Below are 17,930 nucleotides of genomic sequence, written 5' to 3'. Positions count from 1 at the left end.
GTGATCACCCTATTTATGTTTTTGTTTGATGTGCAGCTTGCTGGTTGAGGTGTGTGTCTTCAAATTTAAGCTTGTTGCCACTTTGGAGGCCACATATCTTGGCAAAATCTTGACTTTGTTCAAATCTAGGTCTCATGCATCCAAAAACTAAGTCACAAGGTTTAATATTAGGGCAGAAACGTGGAACAACTCTAGAGGCCACATTTATACCTCAGTCTTAATACATACAACTTGGTAAGAATTAATATTTTGACAATATCTAAATTACGCAGAATATGTTTCATGTGTGTTCAAATACTAGGTACCCAGGTCAAAAAACATTATAACAACTCTAGTGGTCAAGCCTTTTACAATAGGTGTACCTTAACCCTTTCAGTGCGGGAACCGAATTTTGAAGGCCTTTGCAAACAGTTTGGATCCAGATGAGACGCCACAAAACGTGGTGTCTCATCAGGATCCAAACTGTTTGCTATTCTGATAGTATTCTTTGAAAAAAATCGAAGAAAATGATAATTTTAGAAATTCAGCAGACGGCATTTTAGCAGACGACAAATTTTCCAGCATGCAAAGGGTTAAACTCAGTAGAGCGCTTCAGGGCCATCATAGACCTCTTGTCTTAGCAGATAATGACACTAATTTTGCAATTGATTTTATAAAAAATACTTCAGTGTTATCAATACTTACTGATGTATTCGAAAACCTCCAGCATTGATTTACCTTTTGTAGTAAATTGATGTATTCCCATGCTAAATATTCAATGTGTTTTAAAATAATTGTACAGAGCTTGAAATGTTAATTAAGTGGTGTAGGTGAAGTAATGAATATATTAACAACAGAGTTCTGGAGTGAACTTATCTATTCATTGTTAGCAAGTGGTCATATGTAAAATGAAATCAAACATTTATCCAAATTCTAGTACTATATTATTTCAAGTTAATTAGGCAAGATTAACATTTTCTACAATGCAATTACATAACAATTACATAGTCTAGTTTGTGTTCAGCTTGGTACAGGCACTCCTATGGTAAGCTTTTAGAGCAGGTCTAAAACCTGTGCAGCATGGTATCTCCTATGTGTGGTCATGGTTAGATACAATCTTCACAGACAAACATATAAGGGCCTTGTTTTATAAAAACTTAAATAGTATTTTGTGTTCTCCAATATTTATTTTGAATCAGCACTTGATCCTTTTTGTTTTTGTATGCTTTGATAATTTAACTTTTTCTACAAATACAAATCTATGTTTTCAATTACTTTGTGTTTTGTAATAAATTATAACCATGACATGCTAAACAAAAAAATATAACAGATTAACATCATCATCTTACTCGTTTAACAACATGAAGTATGAAAAAAAAAAGACTTGCAAGTAATTGTCATTAATGTCATGTGAACCATTAACTCTTTCAGTGCTGGAACCGAATTTTAAAGGCCTTTGCAAACAGTTTGGATCCAGATGAGACGCCACAAAAAGTGGCGTCTCATCAGGATCCAAACTGTTTGCTATTTTGATAGTATTGTTTGAAAAAAATCGAAGAAAATGCTAATTTTAGAAATTCAGCAAACAACATTTTAGCAGAAGACAAATTTCCCAGCATGCAAAAGGTTAATGCAAAATGTTTAGGTATGTAACAGTGTACTAAGAAGTCCTGTTTGTTAATTAATCTATAGTCTTGAACTGTTTTAGAGTTTGAAAACTAAAGTTGATGTTTATTTCATCCCATGACCACACATTGGATACCTGTTGTATTCCTTAGCCTTTATAGAGCATTTTCCGCTAGAATGTTTGTGTTCCACTGTTATTATTTTATGCATGTTGATTGTGAGAAGTTCATTGTTTATTCTCATTATTTTTCCTTGGTGTGTTTCATGTCATGTGTTTTCACTAAAACTAAAACACACACTTTGACAGAACATACTCTGAGACACTATGTCCATCATTCAATTCTCTGTAATTCATAAAAAGCCACGCTTACTTAAATTATACTAGTCCTTACTTGTAGACCATGGGAATTCCAGAAATTATTTCGAGGGGTGAATGTAACGAAGTAAAAAAAAAATGCTGTTAAAATTGTTAATGAAGTTCATAAAGTAGATCTAATGTGGCCTCCTTTGTTTTTGCAAGGAATGTAAATTATATAATAAAATAGAACAAACATTAATCAGTTATTACAGTAACTGTAAAGGTTATGCACTAGCATTAGTTATGCATGAACCTCTGTCAGAATTGTGCTTTATTATTAACCAGGTTTTCCGAAGGAAAAAAACTGGTTATTAGATTGGCGAATGCGGGCGGGCTGGCTTGCGGCTTGCGGGCGGAACAAGCTTGTCCGCTCTGTTATTCAAATTGTTTTCATCCGATCTTTACCAAACTTTGTCAGAATTGTATCTAGACAATATCTAGGTCAAGTTCGAATATGGGTCATGCCGGGTTAAAAAGTAGGTCACGGGGTCACTTAGTGCGTTTTAAACATTGAGCATTTTGTCCGCTCTCTTATTCAAATAGTTTTCATCCGATCTTTATGAAACTTGGTCAGAAGTTGTATCTAGACAATATCTAGGTCAAGTTCGAATATGGTTTATGCCGGGTTAAAAACTAGGTCACGGGGTCACTAAGTGCGTTTTAAACATTGAGCATATTGTCCGCTCTCTAATTCAAATAGTTTTCATCCGATCTTTATGAAGCTTGGTCAGAAAATGTATCTAGACAATATCTAGGTCAAGTTCGAATATGAGTCATGCCGGATCAGAAACTAGGTCACGGGGTCAAAAAACAGATTTATTTTGAAACAAGGGGGGTAATTGTGATTAACAATCAGTAGCAATGCACATTTTGAGTTGCAGTTGTCTTCCTTTATCAGACTTTTTTTATTGAAAACCTGGTTTTGTGACAATTTTGTCCCTTGTTTTGCTTTGTGTTCATTCTGTTTGTGCATGCACTTTCATGTCTTTCTTTTTGAAAATAACCACCTTTAGACGAACAGCCCTCCAGTAAAACATCTGATGTGCCATCACAAACCCAAACCTCTGCAAATACTGACAGTGGGGTAGTGTATGATTCAGCAACTTTGAAAAAATCTGTAAAGGAAAAAATGTCTATCTTCCATGCTGAAGACAAGCAATTCAAGCAAGGAAGGCCACTCTCAATAACGGTAAAGGGAGAATTACCTAAAATAGAGGCTAAGAGAAATTCATTGCCACATAATGTTGGCATGGACACAGTCAAAATGGCAGCAGAGACTGACCAGCATGCTGAGCCTGTTGACAATCAGCATAAAAAAACTCAAGGTTCAGAAATATTTATTTGCATAAAAAGCAATGTTCTTTCTAGAATTCGAATTGTCATTTCAGTATTAAAAGTTTTGATATTTTCCATCAAAGGATAAGTGTTTTGTATGCCCCCAGTAGGGTGGCATATAGCAGTTGAACTGTCTATCAGTCTGTTCGTCCGTCCGAAAATGTTAACATTTCTCATAACTTTTGCAATATTGAAGATAGCAACTTGATATTTGGCATGCATGTGTATCTCATGGAGCTGCACATTTTGGGTGGTGAAAGGTCATCCTTGAAGGTCAAAGGTCAAATATATGTCTTCAAAGCAGTGCAGTAGGGGGCATTGTGTTTCTGACAAACACATCTCTTGTTTGAAAATCATTTGATCTACATGGATGCAGTTAAATGATTGTTAATGTACAAAGTCTTTATTTGCGTTGCATCATGCATTAATTTATTTTATTTTAATAATTAAAAATTCATGTGTTGATAATTTCTTTTAAGATATTATGGTACTTTGTTCTCATAATTATGATCAATGTCTCCTTCTATGAATGTGTGTTCTAATATTGTTTGCATGTAAATCTCAAACATGTTCTTTGTTTGCTTATTGTTTCTTGGTAAACAATCAGTAGAAATCCCATGTAATGTACTTCTGTTTGGTATATGTAAAAACTTCTAATTAAATGCTTAAATAAAGTGTCCTTTTCTGCTTCCTTTTCAGTAAGACATATATGCAAATATTCACATACATAGATTTTGATATTTATGGTTTGTCTGGGTTAACCATATTGTATGTTTTCAATTTATTAATATTCCTTTGTACTAGTAATAATATATATTAACATTAAAAAAACAAAGATGTTTGCAATTTCAATACAGTTATTATTTTAATTTAGCTGGAGATATACAGAATGCAGATTCTTCCAATTCCATGACTGACAGTGGCATTGGCATTGATGCAGAATCACCTGGCCGCACTGCAGGTGATGTCACTACTTTATTTTTTGCTGTCCAACATTTTCCTCCAACTTTCATGAAAATGTTTGTGCCCTCTTTTTGTTATATCAGTTCAATGATTCAATGATCAACCAAAGATCCTTATGAGCTAGGGTGTTATAGCGCTTGATTTAGTCCCCCTTAAAGGAGTTGGTTTTATTGCTTTGCATTTGTCAGTCAGTTGGTTTGTATGCCTCTTGTGTCTGCACAATATGTAGAAAACCTAAATCTTGCATATGGGTATGATGGTTCTTGGGAGGAAAGAAAGACGCCTTTTGATGTTTGAGGTCAACAGGTTTATTGTCAAGGTCACATAGGCATGTCACATTTCTTCAACTTGAATCATGGTCATGAAAATTTATATAGTGGTTACTTCTGAGAAGTTGAAGTTCATAGGGTCTTGTAACAGGAATTTTTTTTGGCACATGTTTTTGTCTATGCTTGTACCTGCATTGTAGTTAGATGGGAAGGTAAAATTAATAAGAACATTTGATTTTGAGGCTAAAGGTCAAGTTCACATAAACTTGCATCAAGAAATTAGTTTCTTTAGGATATCTAGAGAATGCTTTGTCCTGCAATCAACTTAATTTGTATGTTTGTTTCTTGGGAAGAAATAAAGATTCATATTGATTTTGAGATCAATTAGTCAAAAGTCATGGCAACAAGGGCTTTCAAAAGGAAATCCGTTTACACGCAATAACTTAACTGTTTGACCTATGATTATGCAATTTTACCTGTTTGCTTTGGATGAAAGTAAGATGCCTATGAAGATTGAGGTTATCACGTTAAAGGTCAGGGTCACAGGTGCTTGTATCTTGAAATTAGTTTTCATGCAATATCCAGAGAATTCATAGGATCATATAACAAATATGCTGCAAGTTCTTGATGAAGTACGACCTTTAATTTTCAACTCAAGAGCTCTAAGGTCAAGGACACAGGGAAAAGTTCCAACCAACTTTCAACAGGATATTTGTAGGACTGCTTTCTACATAGAAAGGTCCTACTTAGTTTTAAAAGCAATTGTTGTTATGGTTGATGATGATCATGATGATTTTATTAACAGGATGTTGATCATCATAAGCTTATGGTGATGATGATGATGATGATATGATGATGATGATGATGTAATAAAATTATGTAAATTATCTCACTTCAAAACTTAAGTTAAAAGGCAGTTTTGTTTTCCTCTCATTACTGAGCGTATCTGTCTTTCTAAGGCTCCCCTACTACCTCTCAGCGACCCAGGTCCATGTTAGGGGTTCTCAAATCCCGACCTGAGCTGGCCAGCCCCCACACACTGGGAACAACACCCGAAGGGGCGGAGGAAAAACCTGCAAAGAAAGAAGAAACCAAGACAGAGTCTGATGACGACATTGTCATGGTGTAGACTGTACACTGTATATATATAGGTCCTGTACGGAAGTGTGCAGTTGATGAATAGACTGAAGTGTCTGTTTTGGACTGTTGATGTATTGGTCACACGCTTGTACAAATATGCTTTTCAAGTAACATTTTGTTAGGACCAATCAAAAGTTGATATTAGTGATGAGATGTGGTTTACAGTGTTGATGTTCATTGCAGAATATTGAAGTTTTGAAATAAGAACTGACCAGAAAAAGAGGAGTGTATTTTACATTACTATTCAACTTAATCAAGTGTATATTAAGTGTGGACCACTAAGCTATGATGGAAGCTGGATGTCAAGTACTATTGTGTATTTGTTGTATTTAATATATTTTATAAAATTAAGATAACTATTGATTATGAAGTATTTTAAGAGCATAAGACAAGTTTTTCAAAGACATTGTGTACATTTGATAAAAGATGCCAGCATTTTTGTTGTATTTTAACCGTATAAATGGTGCACTGAGATCCTGTATCAAGATAATATGAGTTTGTATATTGTTTGTTTATGAGGTCCATAGAAACTTAAATGTCAACAGGATGAGATCAGCGCTGACTTGCAGCTGTGATGTGAATATATTTCTAGTAATTTGTACATTAGGTACACGTCTTGTGGCCATAATATAATCATATAGAAATACTGAGCCAAAAGACACACAGGGATAAAGACTCTATAGGCAGGCTTAGTGTTGTTATTAAAACCATTTATTGTATACATTAATTATAATATACAGCATTTTTTACAGGATATCATAGGTGAATTATAGTCATATTGTTGTGTATAGATGCATATTGTTTTTGATAAATTTATATGTTATTTCTCACATATGTATTTACTCTCTTGTTGTAGATCTTTGTTGTAAACCATTGTTAACTGTCACATATACTACTCATCAAGATAATAAGTTTTTATATACCAGGCATCCAGATGGGAATGTAAAATTTTTGAAAGTACGGCTGTGTGCTGTACATGTAAATTACTAGAAGACAAGAAAACTACTTGTGAAAATTTAGCCTGCTTTCAGACACTTTCCATACAGGAAACCATAGAGGATGCATGTATGTGCTCACATAAATGGGCCGTTCTCTGTGAAAAGGGGGTTTAATGAATGTGCCTAAAGTGTCGTCCCAGATTAGCCTGTGCCATTTGCACAGGCTAATCAGGGACAACACCACACCTAAACTTGATTTTGCTGAGAAGAGACTAACGAAAAGTATCATAAAAGTTGAAAGTGTCATCCCTGATTAGCCTGTGCAGACTGCACAGGCTAATCTGGAACGACACTTTACGTACATTCATTAAACCCCCTTTTCACAGAGCACAGTCCATATGTCTGCCCATACATGTATGTCTAGTCCCCATGGAAACATAATTTGGCAGGCAAGTTTAAAAGTACTTAACACAAATGATTGAAGTTTCAAGAGTGTTGTAAAAATCCAACACTTGTCGCCAGCTCTAAGGTCACACTCACAGGTCAGAGGTAACAAGAAATATCTTTAAAAAAGATATACGGCGTAAATAGTTTAATGAATGAGATCAAGGATAGCGAATGTCTTTTTCTGTGCAGTTCTTAGCTGCATCACACGCAGTACGGGATGTTACGGGGAGTTTTCGCGGCTTATTTTACATTATAACATAATGCTGGTCATAAACCTATAGATACAAAACAGAAAACCAAAAGAAGAATGGAAGTGAAATTTAAACATATGAGTCAACCGGCCACACGAGAAGTATCCCTATTTATAGGCGCGTTCTTCGAATAAACCTGTTTTAGTGGTTTGTCGGGCATTGCTATTTGATTCGATTATTAACAGTATCAATTATCATCGTGCTAATGCTTAAAGTGATATTATGGGCATTTTGCACTGTTGAATTGAGCTGAAAAGAATTAACAGGTCAAAATAGTTAGTTAAAATGTGGTTACTGATTAATTATCTGCAACTCACCTTGCTACCAGTTGTTTATAAAAATATATTTTATATTCGATATTCTTACGTGACCCACCCAGTCCTGTAAGCTGAAATGATCCGTAAAACAATTTCGTGTCTTTGTGTCGTATGAACAAATCTGCACTAAAACTAAATTTAGGTTCAACTCGTAAACGCATGATCAGTTGTCAAACGTAAGTACGGTTGATATTCAAATGCATTATTTTTCTCTTTCTGGTATATTGTTTTAGTATGATGATGCTGCATTAATTAATATAAGTGTATATGAAGTAGAAACATCAGAAATAATCAACGGTTGCGATAGACACCTATAAACTGTTACATGCACATAATATCACTTTAGTACATTAGGCAATATGGACGAATAATTATTGTTAAATTTATCAACAATAATATTTATCATTGTATTGTTGAAAACACATTAAGAATCTATTATTTACATACCATAATTATATTGCTGAATATCTTCATTTAACATGTCTGGTCTAAAGAAAATTCCAGGTCACCTAGTTCACGGATAGCGTCTTTATTATATAACGATTATTTTACTGGCCGCCAACTCCGGTGATGACCTGTATATAAACTCTGAATGTCCGCGAATTGACCCGATATACCTCGCGGGTTGAAATGCAATGCTTTAAAGTGAGGCCTCGCTTCCATTGCTCTTTATACTTTTACATGTTAACATGTTGACAGGAATAAGGAAGTAAGTACTAAATATGAGAACATAGCCTTTTAAGTATAAACGCTCTTGCGCTGGTAATACTCTGAAAATAAAAGGTGTACGCACAAACTGTATTGATGTCGAGAATTGAGTGTAAAACTGTTCTATCTATTAAGCCTTTTCATTCGAGATAAAATTGTTTCATACAGTAAAGCAGTGTTACAAAGACGCGGATATGTTTCCAATGTTCTGGTGGTATACTCAAATCAGCCAATGGAATAAATGAAGTGTATTCATTCGTACCTAGCCGCGGGAAATTTTATTGGAATTTTATTGGACACTTACAAAGGTCAGGCTAAGGTGAAAAGCTGGCTTATGCAGCTTACGCCGAAAAAATGGGCAAGAAATGGCTTGTCTGGCCTTTTTTAGGCAATATTTAAACAACATTTCACAGATAATCAAAATGGCAAGGTCACACAACAGGTCAAATTTCAAATATAAGGAAGTATTCTTGACAAACGGCAGACATCTAGCATTAATTTTGATTATAAAACTGTATTGAGCTCCATCAGGTTGCACAAAGTGCATTTATATTGCAGCAGTCTTATAAATTAGTTGCTTTTACTTTAAAGTGTAAGACTTGTAAGGCATCTTTGTATAATAATTTACAGATTAGCTAAAGGTGTATTCTTTAAGTTTCAGCATTACTGTGCTTACTTTACATAAAATGAACTATGTGCCTTCAATAATTTGTAGTTTTACAAAATATGTATTTGTATGTGTTCTTCCAATTTGGATTGTATAATTGGAACATAAATGTTGTAGGTAGGGGGATTTGCATTGTATTGTATTTTTACACTCATTAATCTGCTTAATCCATAAGACTGAATTATAAAAATATTTTAGAAGAATAATATTGAATGTTAAGAAGATTTATTTCCAAGTGTAGCATGTACCATTTGGCCTTAAAAATGTGCTTTGTTTTCATTTTCTTCATTTCACAATGTCGTAAATTGGTTACTGATTTGAGTGAAGAATATTGGTTGATATTTACAGTGTACATTATTTTACAGGGGGAGAGTGGTACAATTAATTAGTTAGTTTATTGAGTATCAGTTGCTTGAATGAAAGGCAACACTTGTTATACCTTAAAGGTATTGTAACTGTAAATATGCTATATTAAATATGAATGTTCATGTTGTTTACATGACTAATTTTAGTAATGTTGACTTCTTTTGTTATGTGATAACAATCGTTCAATTTATTTTATAATGGAATTATAATAAGTCAAATTTACTAGTAAAATATTCTCATTTGTTAACACACCGTGTGAAATATTTTTGAAAGGAAAGTTTGAACAACAAACCTGTTAACATACTGCAGGTGGTTTTGAGAATTAATTCATGAACATTTCTCTATCCTTATTGGCAACACAGTTTAACTCTTTCAGTGCTGGAACCGAATTTTGAAGGCCTTTGCAAACAGTTTGGATCCAGATGAGACGCCATAGAACGTTGCGTCTCATTAGGATCCAAGCTGCTTGCTATTCTTATAGTATTCTTTGATAAAAATCGAAGAAAATGCTAATTTTAGAAATTCAGCAGACGACATTTTAGCAGACGACAAATTTCCCAGCATGCAAAGGGTTAAATTACGATGTTCATGATCAAAATAGATCTATGCAATCATCTGCTACTGCAGTACCTTTACATAAATTGTAATTTTAGTTCATTTACTTGAAAGATTGTTGTAATGTTAAGTTAATATGATTATAAAGATATTCAATGCCTTGTGTTACCTATTTTCCACCGGTGGTAACTCCTATGCCACTCTGAGATTCTCTGCATATGCTTTTGTAGTATCGTCTTATGATAAATATGTTCTGGCATTTCCTTTCAATAAATATGTTGTAAAGAATATGATTATAAATATGAGCAATTGACAAGCTGCATTTCCTCGAAATCTCATGTATTGGTAAAAGCTGTGAGCCTAACTTGATGATGTTTTTTGTTTGTATACAATACTTTAGCCACATCATATCAGAATTTGTCTCATGCCATGTGTACCCAGTGTAGCCCCAGATTAGCCTGCGCAAGTGTGTCAAGGTTTTATGATGTCATGAGCTTAAAAGCCCATAAACACTAAAAAAAAAAGAAATATTTTGTTCAATGTTTTGAAAAATCACGTAAAAAAATCAATGTTCCTTATAGCAATAGCCAAAATTTCAATGCTAGATGTGGTCTGGTAACATAGATTTAACGTGATTATGATACAAAATGCTCGTTTTTATTTTTATGTGTCACAATATACTCCATTTGAATTTCCGGCTTTGATATCCGAACATTTACGAGCCAACATGAGATTGGCTTCGGGCAGCTTCGAAAGCATGAAGTAGTTCTCATGAATACTTGTTCTTCAAATGCTGCCTGAAGCCAGTCTCGTGTTCGCTTGTAAATGTTCAGATATCATGGCAGGAATTAAACATGGAATATATTGTGACACAAAAAAAAACAACAAGCATTTTGTATCGTGTTAAACCTATGTTACCAGACCACATCTAGCGTTCAAATTTTGGCTATTGCTATAAAGAACAATGATTTTGTGTGGGTTAACTTTAATTTACTAAATATTTTGCAAAATATTTGTTGATTTTGAGTATTTATGTGGCTTTGAACAATAGCTACTGACCAGGGCTGGTATTCATAATGCTTCTAAAGGTAAACTTAGGAAAATACCTTAAATAATAAAAAAATCCTTAAGTCTTTTGCTCTTTCGTTTTGGTGTCTTTTTTTCATTTAGTTGGTTTATTTAAGTAAATTTTGAATAGAAGAACAGTATGTATGCATTACAAAACTGAAATCATAGAATTTCAATAGAAAATTGAATTTTAAAATTTTCCCTAAAATCCAGCTTATGTTAAGATTTGACTTAGGAGCTTTATGAATACCAGCCCAGTCTATATGACTGCTCAGATGGGTCTGGCACATATATGGCACAGGACCCATTATCGCATGAGGCATTTCAAGTATAATGTGCATTGAAAACATGTTCTACTTTCATTATTGAATATCTTATTCATTTCAAATTAATCTGTATCCATTCTTCTGATACTGATATTTCAATGATAACATTAAATTTAACTTATGTAGAACTTTCTCTTCATTTGTGGGGTTAAACTGTTTTGTAGGATCCATGCATCTCTTTGGTACTTAAAAACGCTTGCTTACCATGTTAATAAGGACATTTTGTTGGATATTGTTATTTTCTGTTACATTAAACGTAATGAATGTGTTTGTAAATATTAAATATAATAAACAAATTTTTCAGTTGTTTAATCAGTACCAGAAGTTGTTAATTGTTATATGATATGTAACATAATTGATCACATTGTTTTTTATCTGAGTAATTGCACCAATTCAATGGACCAACATTGTTATTATTTTGATTGATATATTGTGTTCCTATTGTTCTTTGTATTAAGAAAGAATCATATAGATTAACAAGATTTTACAGAGGTATAGTTCATGCCTAGAACCATTTAGATGACCAAGTTTTGACATGTAGTTCATGCCTAGAACCATTTAGATGACCAAGTTCTGACAGGTAGTTCATGCCTAGAATCATTTAGATGACCAAGTTCTGACAGGTAGTTCATGCCTAGAATCATTTAGATGACCAAGTTCTGACAGGTAGTTCATGCCTAGAATCATTTAGATGACCAAGTTCTGACAGGTAGTTTATTCCTAAAATCATAAAGATCACCAATTTTTGACAGGTAGTTCATTTCTAGAACCATTTTGATGACCAAGTTGTTACAAAGTTAGTTCAGGCCAAGAACCCTTTAGATGACCAAGTTTTTAACCAGGATTTCTGAAGGAAAAAACTGGTTATTAGATTGGGGAATGTGGATGGGCGGCCTGGAGGGCGGCCGGAACAAGCTTGTCCGGGCCATAACTTTGTCGTTCATTGTGAGATTTTAAATCATTTGGCACATTTGTTCACCATCATTAGGCAGTGTGTCGCGCGTAAGAATTACATCGATATCTCCAAGGTCAAGGTCACACTTTGAGTTCAAAGGTCAAAAATGGCCATAAATGAGCTTGTCCGGGCCATAACTATGTCATTCATTGTGAGATATTATAATCATTTGGCACATTTGTTAGCCATCATTTGACGGTGTGTCGCACGAAATAATTACGTCAATATCTCCAAGGTCAAGGTACCCACGACTAAAAATAGATTTATTTTGAAACAAAGGGGGTGAATTTTAAACAATAGTTCAGTTTTACTTGTCTCCCTTTTATCGACTTTTTTTCAAATTGAAAACCTGGTTTTGTGACAATTTGTCCCTTGTTACAGAGTTAGCTCAGGCTAAAAACTGTTTAGATGTACATACAATTTACAGAGTTAGTTCAGGCTTAGAAACATTTAGACGACCAAGTTTTGCCTGCTAGTTCAGGCAAAGAACCATTTAAATGACCAAGTTTTGACAGCGGTAGTTCAGGGCTGGGTTTTTACTGTTTCCAGTTTTGTGGGCCATATACATGTAAGAATTGTTTAATAGATGTCAATTAACCATTATATTAATTGAAGGACAATAAATAGATGTTTTGTGGGCAGTTTCATGTGTATGATTCTGTGTTAAATAGTAGTTTTTATTGAATAATTGATTGATTTTAATTGTTTCAGGAAGGTTTTTTTCTGTTTGATGTTCAGAAAGTTTATCTCAGATAAGCACAACAGTTACTGATAATGAGTATGAATGGTTTCCATATTAATTGCAATAACATTTATTTAAATTTTCTCTTTACCTTTACAATGAACTTCATTCTTGTCTTTCATGCGCTGCATGACTTATGTTTGTATTGCTGATATTTGTGTGTAGAGAAAAGTAAAGTTAGTCATGTGAAAACAAATAATTTGATTATTTCTGACATATATCAATATAAAATAGTAAATGTTTTTAGGTGACAAATATTTCATTGTTTAATTTTGTATGAGAACCATGTATGCATTTAATGCACACTGTTTTCAGTTATGTATATCTATACACATTTTATTGATATAAAGTTATTAACACCTCAGTAGAAACAAAAATAGCAAATACTTTGCCTAACTACAATCATTACAAAAACTTTGTATATATTATTATTCTGCCTTGTATATTCTTGTATAAGTGCTATTGAATGCATATATAAACTATCTGTACTGGTATAATTTTTACTTTATTATGTGCAATACATTATATTAAATAATATAAACAGAAAATAATATATTTTGTTGTTTCATTATTTAATCTGTTTGGGTTGTGGTCTGTGAAAAGGGGGTTTAATGCATGTGTGTTAAGTGTCATCCCAGATTAGCCAGTGCAGTCTGCTCAGGCTAATCAGGGTTGACAATTTCCGCGTTCATGGTAGTTTTCGTTTAAAGAAAGTCTCTTGTATTCAAAAAACCAGTTTAGGCGGATAATGTCCTCCCTCACTAGCCTGTGTTGACTTCACATGCTTATCTGGGATGACACTTTACGCACATGTAGTAAACTCCCTTTTTTGCAGAGCAGGGCCCATACCTTTGCCAATAGAACAAGGATGTCCCTGCCATGTCTGAAACAAACACACTGAAACATGTTTTAAGCTCACCTGAGCACAACGTGCTCAGTGTGAGCTTTTGTGATCGCATTTTGTCCGTCGTGCGTTGTCCGTTGTGCAGCGTCAGCATTTGCCTTGTTAATTCTCTGAGGCCACATTTATTGTCCGTCCAATCTTCATGAAATTTGGTCAGCAGATTGGTTTCAATGATATCTTGGATGAGTTCGAAATTGGTTACATTTGCTTGAAAAAAATGGATGCCAAGGGGCGGGGCATTTTTCCTTAAATGGCTATAGTAAAATCTTGTTAACACTCTAGAGGTCACATTTATTGTCTGTTCTTCATAAAACTTGGTCAGAAGATTCATCCCAATATTATCTTGGACGAGTTCCAAAATGATGCCGGTTGGTTGAAAAACATGGCCGCCAGGGGGCGGGGCATTTTCCTTATATGGCTTAAATAAAACCTTGTTAACACTCTAGAGGCCACATTTATTTTCCGATCTTTGTGAAACTTGGTCAGAAGATTTGTCCCAATAATATCTTGTTATCTCAGGTGAGCGACTATGGGCCTTTCAGGCCCTCTTGTTTTTTAAATCCATGATGTGAACTGTTAAAACAGCATTTAAGTACTACAACTTTTATAGTAGTCTTCTTGTTGTTTTGTGTGATAAATGTGAAGTAGCAATTACACAATTTTTAGATTAATGTTACTAATCTTCATGTTTTGCATTCTGCTTGAAATGAGTGTTTGCTGGTGTATTTGCCATCTTTAATGACTGGTCTAGTTTATTTCAGAATCTCACAATGCTCTATAAAGAAATAGACTTGACAAACACACCAACAGCTACTAACCGTATAACCGTTACCTTATTTCCAAACATCATGCGCAATAATGTTATCCACCAGACACCGATATGTTATTAACCCTTTTTTCCCACTTAGATAAGTATTAAAACCTTTACCACTTAAGATACGTGTTTTACCCTTTACCACTTAGATACGTAACTAACCCTTTACCACTTAGATAAGTATTTTCACGCATTTGTAAACCCTTAATAAATTAAATTAAAGACCTTTCTTTCTAGATTCAAGTTGTTAAGACTTAATTTTCAACCCTTAGATACTGATGAACAGCAAACATCATAAAACCTGAACAGACTGCGAGTTACTTCTGGACATACATGTATCCTCAATGAAATGTCCTTGAATCGCTCAATTGCTAGATTCAGTACTGTAAGGGAAAGCTAAAATTTTCAAATGTGACATCAACCCTGAGATAGCATTACTGATTTTTGTCTGGAGCACATTGTCTCAATGATATATTATTCAAGTTAAAAATTCCTAAAAAATGTACAAGAGATATGGAGCTGATTTGAAAATGGAGGCTCAACCTAATGACCTTCTAGTGTGACCTTGAGCTGGCCTGACTAACTCATATCTGCTACATTTTGTCTAATGGACAGTATTATATAAAATACCCAGATGTATGAAAATTCTTCTAAGGGTTTAGGAGATATGGAGCAAGCACAAAAAAATAGAGGAAGAAATTTTTGACCTTCAAGTAAGACCTTGACCTTAGCCAGCATAACTGACTCTCTTCTTCTCTTCATCTTGATATTCATTCGAATATGCCAAGCCTTTCTGGGTTTAGAATTTTAAGTTTAGAGCCACAATAACCAGAAAATACAAATTAAAACTTGACCTGTATTTTATATGCACAATAAATAAAATAGTATTAATTTATATTGGAGTTGTCATGCAAAAACCAAGAAAGCCAACAGACAGGCAGACCACCAAGCTCACTTGTATAATATCCCCCACCCAACCCCCAAATTTGTCTGTGGGGATATAATGATGTGTATTATGTAATTGATTTATTTCTCATTGAAGTAGATTTTATAATATAAAAAAACGATCAATGAAATCCACAAAATGAGAGCAGAATTTTTAGTTTCATTCAATGTCTGAATTTGACTTCAGTAAGCTGGATACAGAAAGAGAGGACAAACTCACATGCCCATTCATGGTTAGTTGAGGTTATGGGCAAAAGTTAAGGGCATCTACATTTTTCTAGCAACCTCCATATGATTTCTTCTTTTTCAAGATGGTAACATTTGCGTGACATCTTTAAAACAGAAAAAAACTAAATTTTCCATTTTAATGTTTTTATTGTATAAAACATGTAGAATGCATGAAGTTTTGAAACTGTATATAAAAAGCAAATTGAAATAAGATGTATAAAAATAGAAATAAAAACACTACACAATATCAAGATATTATTTCAATCCAAATGCCAAAGGTCAACAAATTGTTTTAGAGGACACATTTTAATGCAACTAAATATATTTCAGGCTCTGAAAAATATGTACTAAAAAATACCTGTACTTCAACAAAAGTTAAACAAGGGGCCCATGCGGGCCTGAATCGCTCTACTGCTTTAAACACTGTCACTGTGACCTTGACCTAGAGACCTGAAAATCAATAGGGGTCATCAGCCAGTCATAATCAATGTACCTATGAAGTTTCATGATCCTAGGCCTAAGCAATGTTGAGTTAACATCTTGAAACCATTTTACTATTTCGAGTCACTGTGACCTTGACCTTTGACCCAGTGACCTGAAAATCAATAGGGTTCGAAGTCTCATTAATATAAAGACACTGAACAAGTTTGAAAAGAATCAGATGAAAACTGTGGACTTTATCGGATAAACAAGTTTTTACTATTTCGAGTCACTGTGACCTTAACCTTTGACCCAGTGACCTGAAAATCAATAGGGTTCAAGTCCTCATTTATATAAAGACACTGAGCAAGTTTGAAAAGAATCGGGTGAAAACTGTGGACTTTATCGGATAAACAAGTTTTTACTATTTCGAGTCACAGTGACCTTGACCTTTGTCCCAGTGACCCGAAAATCAATAGGGTTCGAGTCCTTATTAATATAAAGGCACTGAGCAAGTTTGAAAAGAATCGGATGAAAACTGTTGACTTTATCGGATAAACAAGACAACGTCTAACGCGCACACAGACAGACAGACAGACAGACAGCATGCCATCCCATAAGCTCTTCTGCCTTTGGCAGCAGAGCTAAAAACAACAACAGAATGTATGGCTTGTTCTCATTGAGTCGTGGGTTCCCTTTGTGTCGTGGTTATAGAGATCGCATGAAATCACTTGAAAGAACGTTCGCAGGCGCTGAAGTTCGTTCCGGTAAAAAGTTTGACAGAATCGGCGTTCATTTTACAGATCGGAAATGCGTCAAAACAGGTAAATAATTCAATTAACCATAACCCGATGCATTTTTATACACAAATTTACACTATTTCTACCCTTATGTTGTTTCTAAGTAACACAAAATCCCCTATTTATGAGTATTTCCCATGTTACATCGTCTGTTGACATTTTTACACAAATGACGGTCTGCGCATGCGCGAAGCACTTGCTGTAAACACACTAAAATTTAGGTCACACTCAACCAATTGTTCCTTAATTGAATTGTTAAAATCAATTAAAAAACAATGGGTTCACTTTGAGAATTCCAATGAAACCCATTTTTGTTTTTATTTTTCAGAAACAACCTATCAGACTGATGAAATGCAAGGCATATTCTAGGGAAATGATGATGAGTGCATACAAGGCAGTGAAAGATGACCATTTGCCAGTTGATAGAGCAGCAATCATGTATGGTGTGCCAAAACAAACACTGAGGGACAGAGTGTTGAACAAAGTCAAGATCAGCTCAAGGTGGGGAAAAGATTCATTATTCACCCATGAAGAAGAAGAACTGCTTGTTAGCCATCTGGAAGGGTTGGCCCAGGTTGGGTATGGCATTAATCGCTCTCAGTTGAACATTCTTGCAGGTGATTTGGCTGTGAAACTGGGTAGACGTTTAACTGACTCCAAACTAAGCAACAACTGGTATTATGCCTTCTTGAGACGATGGACACACAGGCTGAAAGTCATTAAACCAAGGGGTCTTTCATCAACAAGAGCAGCCGCTGTCACGCAGGAGAATATTGACAGCTACTTCAGGGATTTAGATGCTATTCTTA

The 17,930-nt window shown here is 34.4% G+C and overlaps 2 protein-coding genes across 6 annotated transcripts in view; one reads left to right on the top strand and one right to left on the bottom strand.

Moving 5' to 3' along the window:
* The window catches only part of LOC127844159 (F-actin-uncapping protein LRRC16A-like), a 101,570-nt gene extending 89,470 nt beyond the window's left edge, over positions 1-12,100 (top strand). Inside the window, exons 39-42 of the mRNA XM_052374185.1 lie at positions 1,004-1,024; positions 2,977-3,288; positions 4,173-4,259; positions 5,490-12,100. Of these exons, the coding sequence (XP_052230145.1) occupies positions 1,004-1,024; positions 2,977-3,288; positions 4,173-4,259; positions 5,490-5,659 (590 nt within the window). The 3' untranslated portion in view covers positions 5,660-12,100. The remainder of the gene's footprint in view (positions 1-1,003; positions 1,025-2,976; positions 3,289-4,172; positions 4,260-5,489) is intronic.
* LOC127844170 (uncharacterized) overlaps positions 1-17,930 on the bottom strand; it is a 295,187-nt gene that overhangs the window by 258,626 nt on the left and 18,631 nt on the right. The gene's annotated exons all lie outside the window — the stretch shown is intronic.

This window comes from Dreissena polymorpha, chromosome 9, assembly GCF_020536995.1.
Source record: "Dreissena polymorpha isolate Duluth1 chromosome 9, UMN_Dpol_1.0, whole genome shotgun sequence".
In the NCBI taxonomy this organism is placed as follows: domain Eukaryota; kingdom Metazoa; phylum Mollusca; class Bivalvia; order Myida; family Dreissenidae; genus Dreissena; species Dreissena polymorpha.
The sequence above is the reverse complement of the archived record's forward strand: the minus strand, read 5'-3'. Positions and strand labels throughout refer to the sequence as shown.